The sequence below is a fragment of the Vombatus ursinus genome, unplaced genomic scaffold (genome assembly GCF_900497805.2).
Source record: "Vombatus ursinus unplaced genomic scaffold, bare-nosed wombat genome assembly UNPS02014789.1, whole genome shotgun sequence".
In the NCBI taxonomy this organism is placed as follows: domain Eukaryota; kingdom Metazoa; phylum Chordata; class Mammalia; order Diprotodontia; family Vombatidae; genus Vombatus; species Vombatus ursinus.
The window spans coordinates 18,725,552-18,743,788 of NW_020954567.1; the positions used below are offsets into that span (position 1 = coordinate 18,725,552).

Consider the following 18,237-nt stretch of genomic DNA (forward strand, 5'->3'; position numbering starts at 1 on the left):
CAGGAATTCAAAAGATTGGCTCTTTACCTGCAGAGTTAATATGTTCATTGAAATCTGATTAGCAGAAACTATACAATAATATCTGTTTATCAAATATAAATCACAAATAACAAATGTATACAAATTACAAAGACAAATAACATATGCAATTCATCTTTGCATAAACATTAAAGAAAGTTTACAACTTCTGGACTGTTACAATAAAAACCCCTACAAAATTAGCTATCATGAGAACAAACAAAAAGATCACCTACAGTTTCAGGTGATACTCAAACCACTTTAAAAGTTCTGAGACAAACTTTTTAAAGTACATCAGTTTCTATCACTATCACCATTATTTTAAAATGTTACCAAATATTATCTTCAAAGGAGATAATGAGCTCCCAACTAATGAGCTCCTTCACCCTTGGTGACAAGGGCAGTCAAGGCCACAATCATTTGATTACTTGGTAATATTTTATATATTAATCATTATTGATTATTATTTTGGGTAAAGATGTCTTTGCAATTAAAGCTGTGATAAAAATATTCAATTTTCAATTTCAAAATCTATCAAAGCTACATTGAATAATTTTTAAAAGCAGCACTCATTCAACAAATATTTATATACTCTGCTATGTGCCAAGGATATTGCTAGCTTGGTGGCTGGGAAACACACGAATTTGTATAAGCTAGAGCTCCTACCTTCGAGGAGTTTACAATCTAATAAAGGAGAGAAGACATTACAGAAATGACCGTACAATCAGTACACTAATATGAATATATGTATCGGTATGTTAGATTTCTAAAGTGCTTCCACTGACGTAACTAGACAAGCCAACTGTTTACATTTTTAAAACACTGCAATCAAAATTTTACCCACAGTTTTCTACAGAAGGATGGATTAGTTCAATGATTTCAATATAGTAAGATTACATTAAGCCTTTATTAAGGATTCTAAACGGTATTCCTAAAATAATAGCAAGTAGTAAAGTGTGACCCACCAATGAAAATGAAGGTACTTAAATGTTTTTCAAAAAAGAATACTTAAGAGAACCACTGGTCCAGGATATAACACGCTAATTATTTAAATTTCTAAATGAAGATTTAGCTGGTAACCATTTGATCTCTTGGTCTAAGCACAATGCCTATGATGCCAAGGGTCAATCTTCTTACAAAGAATGGACTCACCCTGGATTATGATAACGGACTCAAGAAGTATATCAGAGTAGTACCATCTTTATACACAGATACTAGAAATATGGAATCAAATAGTCACATATCCCAGATCTTCTTATTTAACACCATACTAATTTTGGAAAACTCCTGGACTAGGTTAACGGTCAGCTCTAGGTTCTGGAAGAAACTGATGATCAAGGTTCCTCCTCCCTCTACAACTACTCTCACCTAGGCTCCAGTAACAGAACTCCTGCTTCATTTTCCCAAAAAGATTGAGAGACCATCAGCATGAAAGAGACCCTAATATCTTCTAGTCCCACTTCCCAGTACAAGTCACTTAACAAAAAAAAAAAAAAAAAAAAAAGACAATCTGGTTTCCCTTTGGAGGCAACAGAAGAAGCCTGGCTATAAATTCAGGAGTTTCTCTTTCTAAATCCCCCTGCCCCCCCAACCCCATTCATACTCATAAAAAAATAAACAAACTACCCATTTGCCTCCTCATGGCTAAATGTCTTAAATGAAAGAGCCTTTTACTCTACAATTATAGATAAAAGGCCACAAACACCAGTGGAGATAACATATTTACAAAAATCATTCTACTTACTTTAGTGGTCATCAGTCCACCATAAATTAAATATAAATAATATCAGATTATTCCATTTTGATAGGAAAAGAAAGAAGGAAAGTATTAGGACTTTGAAGAATGTTTGGTCTCTCATGGTGTGGACAAAGGGTACAAGAAGAAAAACCTGGAACAACAGAAGACAAACTTAAATATTACATAATTTTGCCTAGAGTCAGACTTATTTATGTCCAATATAAATACAAGTGTGCACTTGTATACAATACAATACAAATACACTGCAGTATTGTCACATGATATTGGGCAGCTAGATGACCCAGTGGATAGAGCGCTGTGTCTGGAGTCAGGAAGGCCTAAGTTCAAATTCGGCCTCAGACACTATCTGTGTGACCCTGGGCAAATCACTTCATCTTGTTTGCCTCAGTTCCTCGTCTGTAAAATGAGCTGGAGAAGGAAATGGCAAACCACTCCAGTATCTTTTCCAAGAAAGCCCTAAATGGGGTCACGGAGAGTCAGACATGACTGAAAAACAATTTAATGTCATATAGCTAGAAATGCAAATAAATCTTACTCATGACTTATGAGGTTTTTTGTTTTTAAATAAAGAAAACCAGCTGACTTCATAAGTTTAGCTCTCTGGAGACTTATTCCTTGAGGTATCACACAGGTCATTATAAGTGAAAACTACCTAAAATATTGTTTCATTTGTATTGGGAACAGCATGGCACAGCGCATAGAGCACCAGGCTTGGAGATAGGAAAATCTAGGTTCAAGTCTTGCCACTAACTTATACTGGTTATGTGAGTCTAGATAATCACTTTCTCAGTCTCAGCTTCCTCTTCTGTAAAATGGGAATAATAATAACAGTACTCAACCACAAGGGTTGTTCCGAAAATCATATAAGATAATATATGTAAAACATCTTGCAAACCTTGAAGAAAGCTACCAAATTGTTCACTATAATTACTATTACTGGCAATGGTGCAAGTTTCCATTCAAACTCCAAATTCCATCTTCATTCAAAAAATCATGTAAAAATAAAAACTGAGTCGAGTTCAAATGAAGAAAAACGACTATAATTCAACAGGAAATTTACTATGATGATTTTGACTTAATTTTTTTTATCATCTCTACATCTTAATTTGAGATGCCTACTATAAATAGTGAAAAGAAAGGGTTAACAGGAACATATGTAACGGAAGTTGAAGCTAAATTATGGAACTATTTTAAAATGTTCAATATTAATTTTAGAGATAGGGACAAGAGCTGTGCTTTCATTGGCATAGGGAACGCCCAGACTAGGAATTCACTCCACCAGTGCAGGTCAGCACCTTCTCTCCAACTTCTCAGTCTAAAACAGCTGCCTTGAGCACTAAGAAGCTTAGTGACCAGCCCAGGGTGACACAGACAGTATGTGTTGGAGTAGGGCATGAAAAACAGAACCTCCTAACTCTGAAGCCTGCTCTCTGTCCCCAACACACTGCCTCACATTAAAGAAACAAGACGAAATGCCACCCCGCAGATTTAGGCACAAATTCAAGGCCACAAAACTTCATCAGTAACCAAAGATCTGAAAAGTCACGTGGGATCCTTACCTCTGGAATACCAAAAATGATTCACAACATATGATGTTCACAGAAGGCACGGACAGCACAAAAGACAAGCAACCAGGTAGAGTTTCAGCTGGAGCTATACCACCACCTCGCTGTATGAGCATCTTGTAAGAGATTGGACTAGATGACATCCAAGATATGTTCTAAATCTAAAATCCCACAATTTTAAGTTACTGTTCTGGTCTTCCTAAGTATTATCTAGTCCACATTAAGAAAATTACCATTTTGGATGAAAGACTAAAATCAGGAAGCATATTTGACTACTTCAAACCCCTGCGATTCATCCACCAATGCATATCATTACCCACCATGACTTCTGAGATGATGGTTAAAATTTGCTGTGCCCAAAAAGAGGTACTGCCCTGTTGTCAACCTAATATAATAAGCCTATGCAAACTTAGCTAAGCTAGAAAGGAGATATACAATCTATTGTAGGTCCCATATTCCAAGACTTTCCAGCTTGGCAGCATCTGCCAGACCTTAATTTCTACTGTCATAACCTTCAAGAACCCAGAGAATGCCAAGTCACAATGAAGCAGAGGATTTCAAGGTAAAGGAATCTACCATAATAACACTGCATATGATGTGTGAAACACACAAAGTAAAGAAACACAAAACAGTAACTGGCTCTCATTATCACGGCCAAACATTGTTCATTTTTCCTGGTTATTTCTGGTTAACTCAATAGACTAAGATCTAACTACTACCTCTGATGCACTATCTACCTATTTGTGTACACACACACACAGATGTATATGTATAAATGTATATGTGCACACACATGTATATATATAATATGTATTACATAGAAACTTTGTATGTGCATATATAACTTGGAGTAGTCAGAGAAGGTAGTACTTTAGTCAGGCTTTGAAGGAGATGGAAAGGAGGAGAGAAAAAGGAAGCCATCTTTTAGATAAGGAGAACTGTGTGTGTAACAGAGTGAATGCAGTGTTTGTGGGACAATGAGGAGAAGTACCTAACTGTGGTGAAGAGTTTGAGTGTTACTGGAGAATGCAGATGATTAGGACTGTTATCTGAAGTTAGAACAATAGCTAGATAGATGATAGGTATCTAGATTTCTATCTATATAGTTCTAACTCTAAATAGCAATTCATATGTCAGTTATAGTTTCAGAATTTTTCATTGTAGGTTTCAGGTCTATAAATCAAATGTCAACCAGTATTTCACTATTTTTCCTAAAGCATCAGAAAGTACCACAGATTAATTCAGAATTTAACAGAAGAGCTCACGAAATGTTCAATTTTCTAAATAAGAGCTCATTCCATCTTTATTTTCTTCCATATCTGCCTAATCTTCTTGAGTTATCAATTACTACAAAATACTTCTCCTCCCTTAAGAAAGAGGTAACATTTGCAAAGCACTTAGCACAGCATCTGGTACACAGTAGGCATTTAATAAATGCTTGTTCCTTTTCCCCCTTCCCCCAAAGGATTAACTTGCAACCCCTAGGATAGTATCTCTCCATTCTCAGATGTTACATAGCACTACAGAAAATAGCTCACAGGCACTTATCAGAGTCCACTTTCTTTTATAGTTATTTGTGAATATCTTATATCCACTACTGGATTACAAAATCCTCGAAGGCAAGAGATGTTTGACAGAGATGTACCTCTGCACAAATCCCTTAGTGCTGAACTTCACGCCTCCCTCAAAATAGATGCTCAGTACATGCTTGTTAAACCAGTTGGATTTGAGAATGGCAACATTATTCTCCTAGTCACTCAGACTTGAAACTTTACAATCAGGTTTGACTGATTCTTATTTTTTATATTTTCTATAGGCAATTACCAAATCCCTACTAGTTTTCCCTGAGACATCATTCATACTCCTTCCCTTTCATCTCACTGTCACCAAGCGAGGCCAATGCTAATCATTTCATGCTTAGATTACTGCAACAATCTTCTATAGCTAACCTCATCAATTCATCTCCCCCAATTCCAATCCATTCCGTATAGCATTGCCAGACTAATCTTCCTTAATATTATTTTATGATCAACAAGATTTTTGCCCTACCTACCTCAATAAAGTTGTGAGGAAGAAGCTTTGTAAACTGTCAAGGACTGTATAACTGTGAGCTGCTATTTTAGTTGTAACAGCATCCCAACATTTCTAAGCTAACTTTCACTGAATAAATTATGCTATAGGATCCTACATATCTATACTCTGTGAAAACTGTCATTCAAAAAAAAATCTGAGGTATAACCTCATGTATAACCTTCCTTTCCTCTGTGACAAATTCTAAGAGAATGTTTCCTGCCATTGCTTCTCAGACCCTGGAGAGACTTTGTGCTAAAAAGACCTGGTAAACACCTGTGCCCCCCAGATCATAGTCCTTGCTTCTAATCTAGCTCTTGCAACCATCACCCAGGGAATTAATCTGTATAGAAAGGTAACCCGGCAATTGCTTCTGCAAGTTCTGCAGCCCTGGCCTTCTCAGCAACCACAGATAGAGACAACTCAGAAAAGAGAATTCTCCCCAAAGTCCTTGGAACTGTCAAATGGCACGACATCAAAAACAGATACAGTTTTATCAACAGAAGTGATATTAAGGAAAGTGTACAACTATCTGCTTCACTGTTGAGCGCTCCCCCTCCTACAATGAGAACTCCTTGAGTACATCTATGGCATTAATTTTATATTTGTCTTCACCCGTAGTAATAGCTTACTAAGTGCTTTTTGACTCATTCGTCATCATGCCAATCCTCTCCAAAATTTTCAAATGTTCTTTCTTTGCTACCAAATCAACTCAAAACTCCTCTAACCTGGCTTTCAAGGCCTTGTATGTTTGCACCCTACCTAATCATCCATATTCTCCAGTAACACTCAAAACAAACTCTTCACCCTCACTGTCCCACAAACACTACATTCATCCTCTAAGTCTTTCCTCTCATCTAAACCACCTTCTTCCCTTTTCCCTCCTCCTTTCTATCCCCTTCAAAGCCTAACTGAAGTCCCATCTTCTCTGACTACTCCAAGCACTTTTTGATATCTCCCTTCTTTAAAATTGGTCTTAAATTATTCTATAACAGTTTCACATGTGTTATTCTTATCTTCCCAGCTAGACTGAACATTCCTTAAAGGGAAGGAATCATTCTTTAGGTTAGATCTATTTCTCAATCAACAATTTTTCATTTAGTACCTAAATGTGCTACATACTACATAAATAAATACCATATACAAACAGTGTAAAAAGGAAATAATATGGGCACCTATACTTGGGGGAAGGGTACAAATAATCAGGAAAAGGCTTCCTTTGGGGGATGGCACTTGAGCTAAATGTTAAAGCGAGCTGCTTAGGAATTCTAAGAAGCAAAAGGAAGGAAGAAGTACATTACAGCATGAAGGAAAGCCTGCAAAAGCTAATAAAATGTCAAGAACAAGGTATATGTAGCCAATGAGTCCTTTTGGCTAAAATGTAGAAAGAGTGAAGGAGAAAAACGTATAGGAAACCAGTAAAGACAGATTGGGGCCAGATGAAGGGCTTTATATGCCAGAGATTATATTTTGTCCCAGAGGAAATAGGGAGCCATTGGACCCTGTTGAAGTGGGTAGTGACATGGTCTAACCTGTGTTTGGAAAATCACTTCGGCAGCTGTATAGAGTACAAATTGGAGAGCCCAATTAGGAAGCTGTAGCAGAAGTCTAGGCAAGAAGAGATAAGAGCCTAAATTATAGTAGTTGTGGTAAGAGTGGTGTGAAGGGGGTTGCATGTGAGGAAAATTGAGGAGGTAAAATTTACAACTGACAAAACTTGGCAACTGATTAAGAAGGGTGGAGGGAAGAATAAAATGTAATGACTCTAAAGTTGTAAACCTCGATGACTGGAAGATGGTGGCACCCTCAACAGAAGTAAGGAAGTTGAGAAAAGGGCATGTTTTGATTAAAAAAAAAAAAAGAACAACTTTTACACAGCCCTCTAGTTCCCAGTGCTTCACCACCAAAATTACTGTGTATATATTTTGTACATATGTATAAGGAAATATGTTGTACGTTGTACTTCCCTGTAGAGTGGAAGCCCCTTGAAAGCCTGAACTTCTGAATTTATCTTTTTCTTTCTAGTGCCCGGCACAAGCAGGTGCTCAATAAATGCTTCCCCACCAACTGACACAGATGTTAAGATGCCTTCGAAACATCCAGTGGAAAACGTCCAATGGTCGGCTGACCAATGCCATGACTGGAGCTCAGGAGAGAAACTAGGGATGGATTTATAAGTCTGGGAGTCACTGTCATGATCATCGAACCCAAGGAATCTAATGAGATCATTGAGAGAGAAAACTACCCTAGGCAGAACCTTAGGGCACACTCACAAAAATACCTCGATATATATTTTCCTAAGAATTGTTTATCCACACTTTCCTCCATATGGAATTATCTCAATAGAAATTAGCTCATACTACACCTTTATCAAATGCCCACCCTGGAAAAATCAGTACAGCTGTTAGACCTGTAGTAGCCCTATTTCCTTTCTCATACCCATCAATATCACCAAATATTCCTGGACATTGACAGCAGCTTCTTTAGAAAACCCATACCTTATCTTTCTGTCCTTCAATTATGCCTCCTTATAATATAGCTCCCTACTTCTCCTCTCTCCCCTCAAGTCTCCAAAGCCTCTCACGGAACTCAGATCAGCTCAAGTCCTTCTGTATCCCTCAACCTTCGAAGTGCATATGCCCATTTCCCTCTTTTCCGTCTCCATTTCCCAGATTACACATTGTGGGTTCAGCGCCTACTACGTGCCAAGCGCTTGGAGATAGAGACAAAAATCCAACAGTCCCTGCTCCCAAGGAGCTCGCAGGGTGATGCAAACGAGAAAAAGCCAGGATAAATCTGGGGTAGTCTCTAAGATTCCTAGAGCCTCGAGGACTTGACTTGACTTTGAGATGCAGCCCCCGCACCCCCATCCTCCTGACACCTAGGTTTGTTTCCTCTGCTGACCTCGGTTGTCCCCCTTGGATCAGGAGCCCATCTGTCCATCCTCTGGGGTACAACTCACGCGTTCTGCTGCGCACCCCTTCCCCCTCCCCCTTCTCTTTCCTCCTTCCTCCTCCTCCTCCTCGCAGGGTCGCCCGCGGTCCCCGGCGCTGGCTCCCACGGGGAGGCCCACGCCCGGGGTCCCGGCCCGGGCTCCCCTCGCGCCCCCGCCCGCTCGCCCCCTCCCTCACTCACCATGCTGGGTGAAGATATTAAAGCCGGCCTCCTCCGTGCGCCCCGCCGGGTCCCGCCTGCGCCCGGCCGGCCTGGCGGCGCTGCTCCCGCGGCTCCCGCGGGGCTGCGGCTGCTGGAGCCCCGGCGCCTCCCCGACGCGGCCCACCTGCTGCCCCATCCCCGCGCTCGCGTACTCCCGAGCCCCCGCCGACCCCCGGTCACATTCCTCCCTTCCCGGCTCCGGCCTCGGGGCTCCCCGCCTGGCGCTCCCTAGCTCGCTCGCTCGCTACGGCGGCGGCCGGCCCGGCCGAGCGGCCTTCGTGCGCGGGGTCTCGGCCGCCGCCTCCACCGGGCTGCGGGCGACTCACGGGCTCCGGCGTTCCCTCCCCCTCCGGCGGCCCCGCGCCCCCAAAGCCGCCGCTGCCGCCGCCGCCGCCGCTGCCGCCATCTTAACCACTGAGCACGGGCGGAGCGTGGGACAGAGCGTCTCCCGCCCCCCCCCCGCGACCGGCACCGCCGCCACACGGGGGCGGGGCCTGCCGCCGTGGTTCCGCCCCATGCCCCGCCCACCGCTCCTCCCGGGCTGCCCTCCCCTCCCTAGCTCGGCTGCCTCCAGCCGCGTGCATCTCTCTCCACCTGAGTACTGGTCCTCGGCTCCAGTCCCACGACGCCTTCCACGCGGTCCTCCCCGACTTCCACCCGACGCCGCCGCCTCCTCGGAGGGCGGCCGGCTCTGACCTCCACCGGTGTCAGGGTGGGCAAGCAACGGGCATTTGCCGAGTGCCCACTGCGTGCCAAGCCGGGTGTGCCGGTACATGTTGGACTTAGAAGAATCAGGAAGACCTTGAGTTCGAATGTGACCCCGGACAAGTCACCTGCCCTCTCTGAGTCTCTGTTTTGTAAAATGGAGCTATCACCTACTTCACAGGTTTGTGTGTTGTGCATCAAATGAGATGATATTGGTAAGGTGCTTTGCAAACCTTAAAGTGTACATAAATCCTTGTTATCATTATCAATCAGTCGGTCAATAAGCATTTATTAAGTAAACCTACTATGTACCAGGCACTGTGCTAAGTGCTGGGGGTACAAAAAAAGACAAGACGATCTCTGCTCTCAAGGAATTCATAATGTACAAGCCAGTTATATATATAGAATAAATTGGAGCTAATCAATGGAGGGAAGAAATTAGCATTAATAGGGATTGGATTGGGAAAGGCTTCTTATAGAAGGTGGGATTTTAGCTGGGACTGAAGAAAACCAGGAGGTGGAGGTGAGGAGAGAGAGAATTCCAGGCATGGGGGACAGCCAGGAGTGTCTTGGAGGAATCACAAGGAAGCCAATGTCACTGCATCTGCTTCAGGGTTAGTAAGATGTAAGAAGGTAGTCTCTGCATACCGGCAGTTCTGAAATCCAGCTGAGGAAACAGAAAACAAAGAAAATTTTTGTGGATGAGTGCAGGTTAAAATAGTTGGGAGGATAAAATTAGACTTCTATATGATCTGAGATTGTGAAGGTGTGGGCACTCCCTCTGCCAATGCAGGTCTCAACCCACTCCCCCTACTTGGAAGGTAGTCTTTTTTGGGAGAGTTGCTGTGACCCTGGAACTAATCATCGGGCAACCAGAGATGCATCATTCTGAACCTGAGCTTCCCTGGGCCTCTGAAGAGAGATCAATCAACTAACCAAAGAGCAAACATTCATTAAGCACGTAATAGGTGTTTGGCACTGTATAGGCACAGTGGATACAAAACCAAAAAATGAAACAGTCCCTGTAAGATCTTATATTATCTATGGGGAAAACATATACATGGGGGAGGGGGGAGAGAGGGGAAGGCCTAGACTTGTGATTTCACTGGTGTAAAGACCTTCCAGATGAGGAAACTCCCTCCACCAATATAGGTCTGCACCTTTTCTATGACTTATATGTGGACTTAGAGAGGTCAAGTTATTTGCCCGTGGTCACATAGCCAGTATATGTCAGAGGTGGGATTAAAATCCAGGCCTTCCTGGCTCTAAGACTAGATCTCTATCCATTACTACCAACTACATCTTGCTGCCTTATATAATATACACATATATGTATATGTACATGCATGTACATCATGTATATATATGCACATACATGCATATGTGTATACTGTACACAAAATAAAAAAAATATCACTAACAGCTGGGAAGAGTTCAAAAGGCTTCATGTAGAAGGTGGCCCTTGAAGTGAGATTTGTAAGAAACTGAGGCTTCTAAGAGGCAGAGGTGAAGGAGGAATGCATTCCAGTCAGGGCAACAGATAACCCACGCCAAAGCAGAGAGGCAGGTGATGGAATGTTTTTGCCTTTCTTTGTATTCTCAGCACTTAGCACAGTGCCTCACATAGTAAGCACTTTTAATAAATGCTTGCTGATTGATTGATTGATTGCTCTGTTTGAGGAACAGTTAAAAGGCCAGTTTGTCTGGATCAAAGAGCACGTGAAGGGAGTGAGATATACTAAATATGGAAAGGTCGATTGGAGCCAGATTATAAAGAGCTTTAAACGCCAAACAGAGAAGAGGGGAGAAGACTACAGCTATCCTAATAGAGTCTCTAGGCTATAACCAAAACGTCAGCTTGGAAAATTAGAACCTGTGAATTTGCTACCATAATTTTAAGAACCCAGGATAACCTTCACAAAACTATTAAGACTTTAGTTTAGGAAAAATAAAAATTATCTCACTTAGCAAAGATCTTTAATTTCATTGTTGTAAGTACTCCCTCTACTTTTGTTTTTGTTTTTGTTTTTGTTTTTTATTTTTTTTAATACTCCCTCTACTAATCCGGTTCATAACTAACCCCTCTATACTTTAGAACAAAATTATTATAATGTCGCAGGAACTTTGGCCTCAATTTCCCTGGAGACAGCCAGTTATGTTGCCCCTTCAGGGTTCTAGAAATACTCCTGAGGGGTGGCAGTGTCTCTTCTGTTATAGGCTCAAGCCCCCATTCCAGTAGAGTCCTCTTCCTGCTTTTAACTGCCTCCATTCTTTTTTAACGAATAGTATCAATTAGCTTTTACAAAGGAATATTTACTTCAAAGATATATCAAGACAGACATACAAACATTTCCCCTCCACACTAGGAGCAACACTGTCCCCTATACCACTTCAATCTCTGGGGAGAGTGGACTCAGACTTAACACAGTTTCTGTGTAACATTTGTCCCACCATATCTGTGTCCAAATATAGCACCACTCCTGGATGAGCCCTTGTCTTAGCTACTATTGGGCTGGATTCCACTGGGCCCACCTCAAGGTCATTCGTTGCTCATCAGGGCCTCAGAGCAGGACCAGCTAAGTGAAAAACTGACACAGACTTCACTCTTGGACCTCTCTGGTGGTACTCGATCCTCACCTCTCAAAGCTCACAGTGTTACAGTCACCTTCTTTACCTAAAATGAAAGAACAAACACTGGCAAGAACTGAGGTCTCTATTCGAAGACCAAAGGCCTCTTCTCTTATAGTATTGTCTCTCACCAGAATATCACTAAACTGAAAGAAGTTCAAACCAAGAGACAAAGGTTGAGGTAGACTGGTGCTTTTTAAATGCTCTGAGTTCTGAACCTAACCTAGGCCGATGCAAGAAACTCCTGTTCACCAAGTGGTCAAGAGACAAGAACCACTTAGAAAATATCTATACATGCACCAACCTCTACATGGGATTGAAAAAGCCAAGAATAACTGGCCTTTTGAATTGACCGTGCACGCTCAGCTTTATGCTGGCTTTAGGGAAGAGGGAGCTAGTCCTCTGTTCCAATAGTAAAGGTGATACAACGTATCTACCATAAATACTTGTTGAATGAATGAAAGAATGGTGTTTTAACTGGATCCTCCTAAGGCAAGTGAAATCCCCTATTTGGGGGATTATTGTTCCCCTCCAACCCACCAGGGAACATAATATTGTAATTAGCAGTATAACCTCCTGAAATACTTTACTGTTCAAACTGTTAATTGCCAAAACTATGGCCTTTTCTCAGTCCTTATCCTTCCCATTGGGGGGCCATCTTCAGTCATCCTGTTCTGTATCTTGCCACTGGACCCAGATGGCTCTGGAGGAGAGAGTGAGGCTGGTGACTTTGCACAACCCTCCCTCACTTAAATGCAATTCACTTACAAGTTATGACATTGCCCCCCTGATGTCATGGTCCTCTTCAAGAATGAAAGATAAACGATAACAAGAAGCCTTCCTAGCTGCTCTGTAGTGTTAGACACTTGACAATCTCCTCCTCCTAGATGTTTTGGTTCCTGGATTGTCTTAACCCTGTTCTCTTATGGTTCTCCTACTTGCATGATCAGTCCTTCTCAGCCTATTTTGCTGTACCATCCAACTCATCCCACCCCAACATGTGGCCAGGACTCCATCATAAGCTCTCTTCACAGGCCATCTCCCAGGCCCAGAATGTATTCTCTCTTCACCTCTCTCTGTTGGAATCTCTGTTTTCTTAACAAGTTCTGCTCAAGTGTCAATGCCTATAAAAAGCCTGTCCAAATCTCCAGCCCCTTTGTTGCTAGTGCCCCTCTCCACATTACCACGTAGGTATTTCAAACTTAGTTTGCTAGGTACATACTGTTTGCCCTGATAAAATGTAAATTCCTTGACAGCAGGGACTATTTAATTTTTGTTTTTGCAACCCCAGCTCCTAGCACACAGTGCCTGGCCCACTGAAGATGCTTTATAAAAGTATGCCCAATGAATGTTGAACTGTGCACATATTTATTCCTATAACTCCCACAGTGCAAAATCGATGTTACTTTCCCTGCCAGAGCACTTTATACAGTGCTCATCCTAGTGCTACATCATCAGTAAATATTCTTTGATGACAAAGGAGAACGAGTATCTCCCTTTGCCATGGGGATCTGAGTCAGTTCTTACTCATCCTTAGCCTGTTTACCCAGAAGAGTGACTCAGACAGAAGTGAAAAATGTACTAACTTACTTCATATTTTTACATTTAAACAAATGGTACCTCCTCCACACATTCACTCCCCTTTCCCACACTGTTACCAGTTGATGTCGATCCTATAGCATATCTCCAAGCTGTTCCTTACCTTTCTTTGGCCTTGGTTGCTTTATAATCCCTGGCTGCCAAAGATCAGTTATTGGAGGACCCAGTAGCAAAGTGCCAAGTAAGCAGGGATTGTCCAAGAACTGAGGCTGAAGGGTTGCAAACCGTGGGTCAATAGCAGTGAGACTTAAGGTTGGAGAAGCAGGTCAGCAAACGAGTAGAAACAACCACTGCCTTTATGTGTATGGGTTTTGTTGTTGTTGTTGTTTGGTTTTTTTTTTTTGTCTTTCGTAAAACCAGGCAGGTTGGAGGAGGATATAGATCAGGAAACAAGGAGCCTGGTTGTTTTCCTAATGCTGCCTTCTTAACTAATAAAGGGAGACACAGTGAGCACAAATTTATTTTGGCGGTCCTTTTCTATGATGACTCAACATTTCCATTCACCTGTTTGCATATACAGTATTTCAAAGGTACATGTCACGTGTGGTGGTATTGACTCCTCAAGGCAGATTAAACTCAGTATGAGTCAACAGTAATAATGCAGCCACCTCAAGGGAGGCCTAAGATCCAGGGCTAGGGAGGTGATAGTACTGCCCTGGTCAGATTACATTCAGAATTTTGTGTTAAAGTCTGGTCACCACACTTTAAGGAAGGTCGCTGATAACTGACAGTCCCCAAGAAGGCAACCAGAATAGTAAAGGGTCTTAGTTCCATACCATGTGAGGATTGGTTGCAGGAAGGGAGAGATGTTTAGCCTGAAAAGGAGACAACTTGGGAGCAATGTGACAGTTTCAAATTTTTGAAGGACTGTCCTTTGGAAAAGGGATTAAATATGTTCTCTTTGGCTCCACAGAGCAAAACTAAGAGCGATGGGTGCAAGTTACAAACAAGTAAATTTAGGGTTGAAGTGAGGGAAAGCTTCCTAACAATTAGAGCTATCCCAAAGGGGAATGAGCTCCCTCTGGAGTTACTGGAGGTCTTCAAGCAAAGGATAGGTGTCAAATCTGTTGTAGTGCAAACTCTATCTGGGCTATGGGTTGGACTAGGAAGCTACTCAGTTATCTTATACATCTGAAATTCTATGGTTCTTTGATATCTGTTCTGCTTGGTGCCAAAAAACATTCTACATGTGAATAAGTGCTTAAAAAGTGTTTGATTTTTTTTAGAGAATGATGCTGATTCAGTCCTTTTTTAAAAATAGTTCTCATTACTTTAATTTTTTTAACATTGTCTTCATTTCTAAATATATCCCAGCAAGCCATCCCCTGTAATAGAGACTTTCTAAAAGGAGGAGGGAAAGGGTAGGAAGCAGTTCAGCAAAACTAACCAGTACATCAACTGAACCTAATAGTATATGCTGTGTTCCACACCCATAGTCATCCCACCTACCCACCTTTGCAAAAGAAGGAAAGGAAGCTTTACTTTCTTGCCTCTTTGACTACCATTCAATTCTATTTTGAATGGTTCATTTTATTCTCCCAGTAGGCAGGAGGTAATGATTAAATGACTTCTCAATATCTCTTTCAGTTTTAAGAGTCTATGCCTTAATATTTATTTGACTTTAAAACTCTATAAATTATTAAGAAACTATTTCAAGTGATTGGCAAAGGGCTACATAAATGCTAGTAGTACTAATAACATTTATTCATTTCATTAATAAGTAAGTATTCACTTCCTTTCCAATAGTCATAATGGAATAATTGACTATTCAATTCAACAATTAAACAAGCATTTATTAAATGCCTACTATGTGCATAGCACTACTTTTGCCACTGAGGGGTGTACAAAGAACAATAAGTTATAATCTTTGCTTTCAAGGAGTTTGACAACCTAGTGGAAGATGTAGTTGTGTGTGTGTAGGTGTATACATGCATATACATGTATACATGTGACTGTAATACAAAACAGAAACATGAGAAGTCCTTAGGAGCAAAGTACTGTAAGAGTTCTGAGGAAGGCGAGAACCTATGTACCTGGGGATCAGGTGGCACTTGAGCTTGGTCTCTGTAGAGTGGGCAGGTTTTCAGAAGGCAGGGGAGGGGAGAAGGCTCTCCATGCAGAAGGAATATCCTTAGTGAGGACACAGAAACAATAAATTGGACATTTGTGGATTGGTGAATAATGTAGCCTGTCTCGATCATAAATTTAGAAAAGACCTCATAGGTCATTTCACAGATAGGGAAACAAAATAAGGCCAGATGAGTTCTGATTTGTCCGAGAGCAAACACATAGTAAATGGCAGAGCCAGTATTCAAACCCATGTCCTCTAACTCTATGACTCTTTCCATTGAAAAATGTGAGAAAGAGCTGAAAACCTAAATTGGAGCCGTGTTCTGGACCATCTTGTACACCAGGTTAAAGAATTTGGACTTTTTTCAATGGGCAATAGGAAGCCATTAGAAGTTTTGGTTTTTTCTTATTTTAATCAATGAAGAGACATGTCTAAATATGTACAGTAGGAAGATTAGCATGGCACCTGTCAGAAACCAAGGTCTCTAGAGCAGAAACACATTACAGGGAAGGGACTTGTATCGAATATCTAATGATTCTGTTGTCTATTTGCCCCAACCCTGTGCTGCTGGGCCTCTCACACTTAGAAAAAGTGACCTTTCCATAATGATTCTCCTGGAAGGATGTACACAAGATGCACTTTAGGTATATCTCAAGCTCAAGGACACTGGAAAGAGCCAAAGGGTACAACAGTAGGAGGCCTACAAGGCCTTCAAGAATAATCAACCTTTGTTCTGTTTTCCCTGGATTTATCCAGGTATAAAATGAAAAAGAATCTTCCATGGAAATGATAGTGGTCTTATAAGGTGCAATATTATGGGACAGTCAATACCAAGTTCATCACAGGAGAGGAGTGGATGAATACTTAGCCTTTAACATAGATAATGAGCAAGGCTAGCATCCAAGGTGATGTTCAGTATCCAATTCACCAATCCTTTAGCAAGCATCTAAAATGTGTGAGGCATTGACTATGCTAGCTGATAGGTATAGAAAAACAAAAGAAAACAAAAAACAGTTCTAGCCTCAAGGAGCTTGCATATACCACAGAGAAGCAACACTGGAAACAATGGAAGCCAAGAAGGAAGACAACATAAACAACCCAGGGTTAAAGCAACAGTCAGTAAAACCCTTAACAAAGCAGGGGAAAGGCTACCGTGATGTGGGCAAAATCTTAGTATGTCCTTCTGCATTTATAGCTAGACTCATTTAGGAGCTTTCAATCAATAAACATTTATAATGCAGTTGCACCGTGCTAAGCACTGGAAACACAAAAGACAGTCCCTGCCCTCAAGGAGCCTACAGTCTAAAGGGGGAGACAACACGCCAACAAATCAACATAAAGCAAGTTATATACCGTATTTTCAGTATGACTTTGCATGTAATCAGTCAGATAGATCCACATATTCCTGCCAGTGGTGATATACCCAAGTGCATGATGGGTCCTGGCCCACTGTGTAAATGTACTGGGGCTGATCAACAGCACAATTAGCAGAGAGCTTTTAGAGCCAATGAAAGATGAAACAGCCCAAATAAAATTGAAGCCTGAGACTTCGCTAGACCTCATTAAACAATGAGCTGGACCAGAATCTACCTCAGCTGATTATATCAGTGACAGTCTTGTTAGGGCCTGTAGCCTTCCATATGCTTTGTTTGTAATCTGTATGCAGATACAACAATCTAAGACAATTCCAAAAGACTCATTGTGGAAAATGCTATCCACATCCAGAAAAAGACCTATGGAGTCTGAATGTAGATTGAAGAATACTATTTGTGTGTGTGTGTGTGTGTGTGTGTGTGTGTGTGTGTGTGTGTTGTGGTTTTTCCCTTTTGTTTTGGTTCTCCTTTCACAACATGACTAATGTGGAAATATGTTTAATATGATTGTACATGTATAGCCTATATCAGACTGCTTGCCATCTTGGGGGGGGGGGAAGGAGAGAGAAAAAAAATGGAACTCAAAATCTTATAAAAGTGAATGTTGAAAAAAAATTAAAAAAATATAATCAGTATGTACCTAGAGCAATATATCTATGGGAAACCCTCCAAATATTTGAAGAAATTTACCATGTCCCCCAAGGCTTCTCTTCTCCAGGGTAGTTAGTTATTCAGGCAAGGTAGACACCCCCTCTCTGACTGAGATAATTTTATTGGTTCAAAGGGGCAGAAAGAAAAATAATTGTGTAAAACACTTAAAAAAAAAAAAGAACCCTGCCCCACGGGGAAAAGACTTTCTGTGTAAAGATGACCAATTGTCCTGTTTTCCAGCATCTGGTTAATATAAGGCTGACATAAGGACTTAAAAGGCTGATAACTACAACTATTTGGTGACTATGAGGTGACTGCATGTTGCCTAGCTGTGTGTGGCTGACAATGGTGGGGTTTAGTTTCTCTCCATTTTCTCCAAGAGACCCTGATTTGAAGCAATGGATTTGCTTGGGCATGGCATCTCTGAGTGGCTAGGTCACGGCAAGACCTCAAAGCCTACACTGCCATCTGCTGTTGGGAGAGCACATTGGAGCAAAAGCTTTTTCTCTTGAAAGAACCAATTGGAGGAAAAACTTTGCTGCTGTCTAGGGTTCTACCTCTCCCCATCCCTGTGCTGCCATCTTTTGTCCAAGAGGTGGAAGCCCAGCAGAGCCCAGCCAAGGAAACAGATCTGGGAATGGC

The 18,237-nt window shown here is 41.5% G+C and overlaps 1 protein-coding gene and 1 long non-coding RNA gene across 3 annotated transcripts in view; both read right to left on the reverse strand.

Annotated features, from left to right (window-relative positions):
• ABL2 (ABL proto-oncogene 2, non-receptor tyrosine kinase) overlaps positions 1-8,704 on the reverse strand; it is a 96,901-nt gene extending 88,197 nt beyond the window's left edge. For both annotated transcript variants that reach the window (XM_027868444.1, XM_027868442.1), the window contains exon 1: positions 8,548-8,704. In XM_027868444.1, the coding sequence (XP_027724245.1) occupies positions 8,548-8,704 (157 nt within the window). The remainder of the gene's footprint in view (positions 1-8,547) is intronic.
• A 1,098-nt stretch (positions 8,705-9,802) lies between these two features.
• LOC114047661 overlaps positions 9,803-18,237 on the reverse strand; it is a 64,656-nt gene continuing 56,221 nt past the window's right edge. The window contains exon 3 of the long non-coding RNA XR_003569644.1: positions 9,803-9,940. This is a non-coding gene — a long non-coding RNA (uncharacterized LOC114047661). The remainder of the gene's footprint in view (positions 9,941-18,237) is intronic.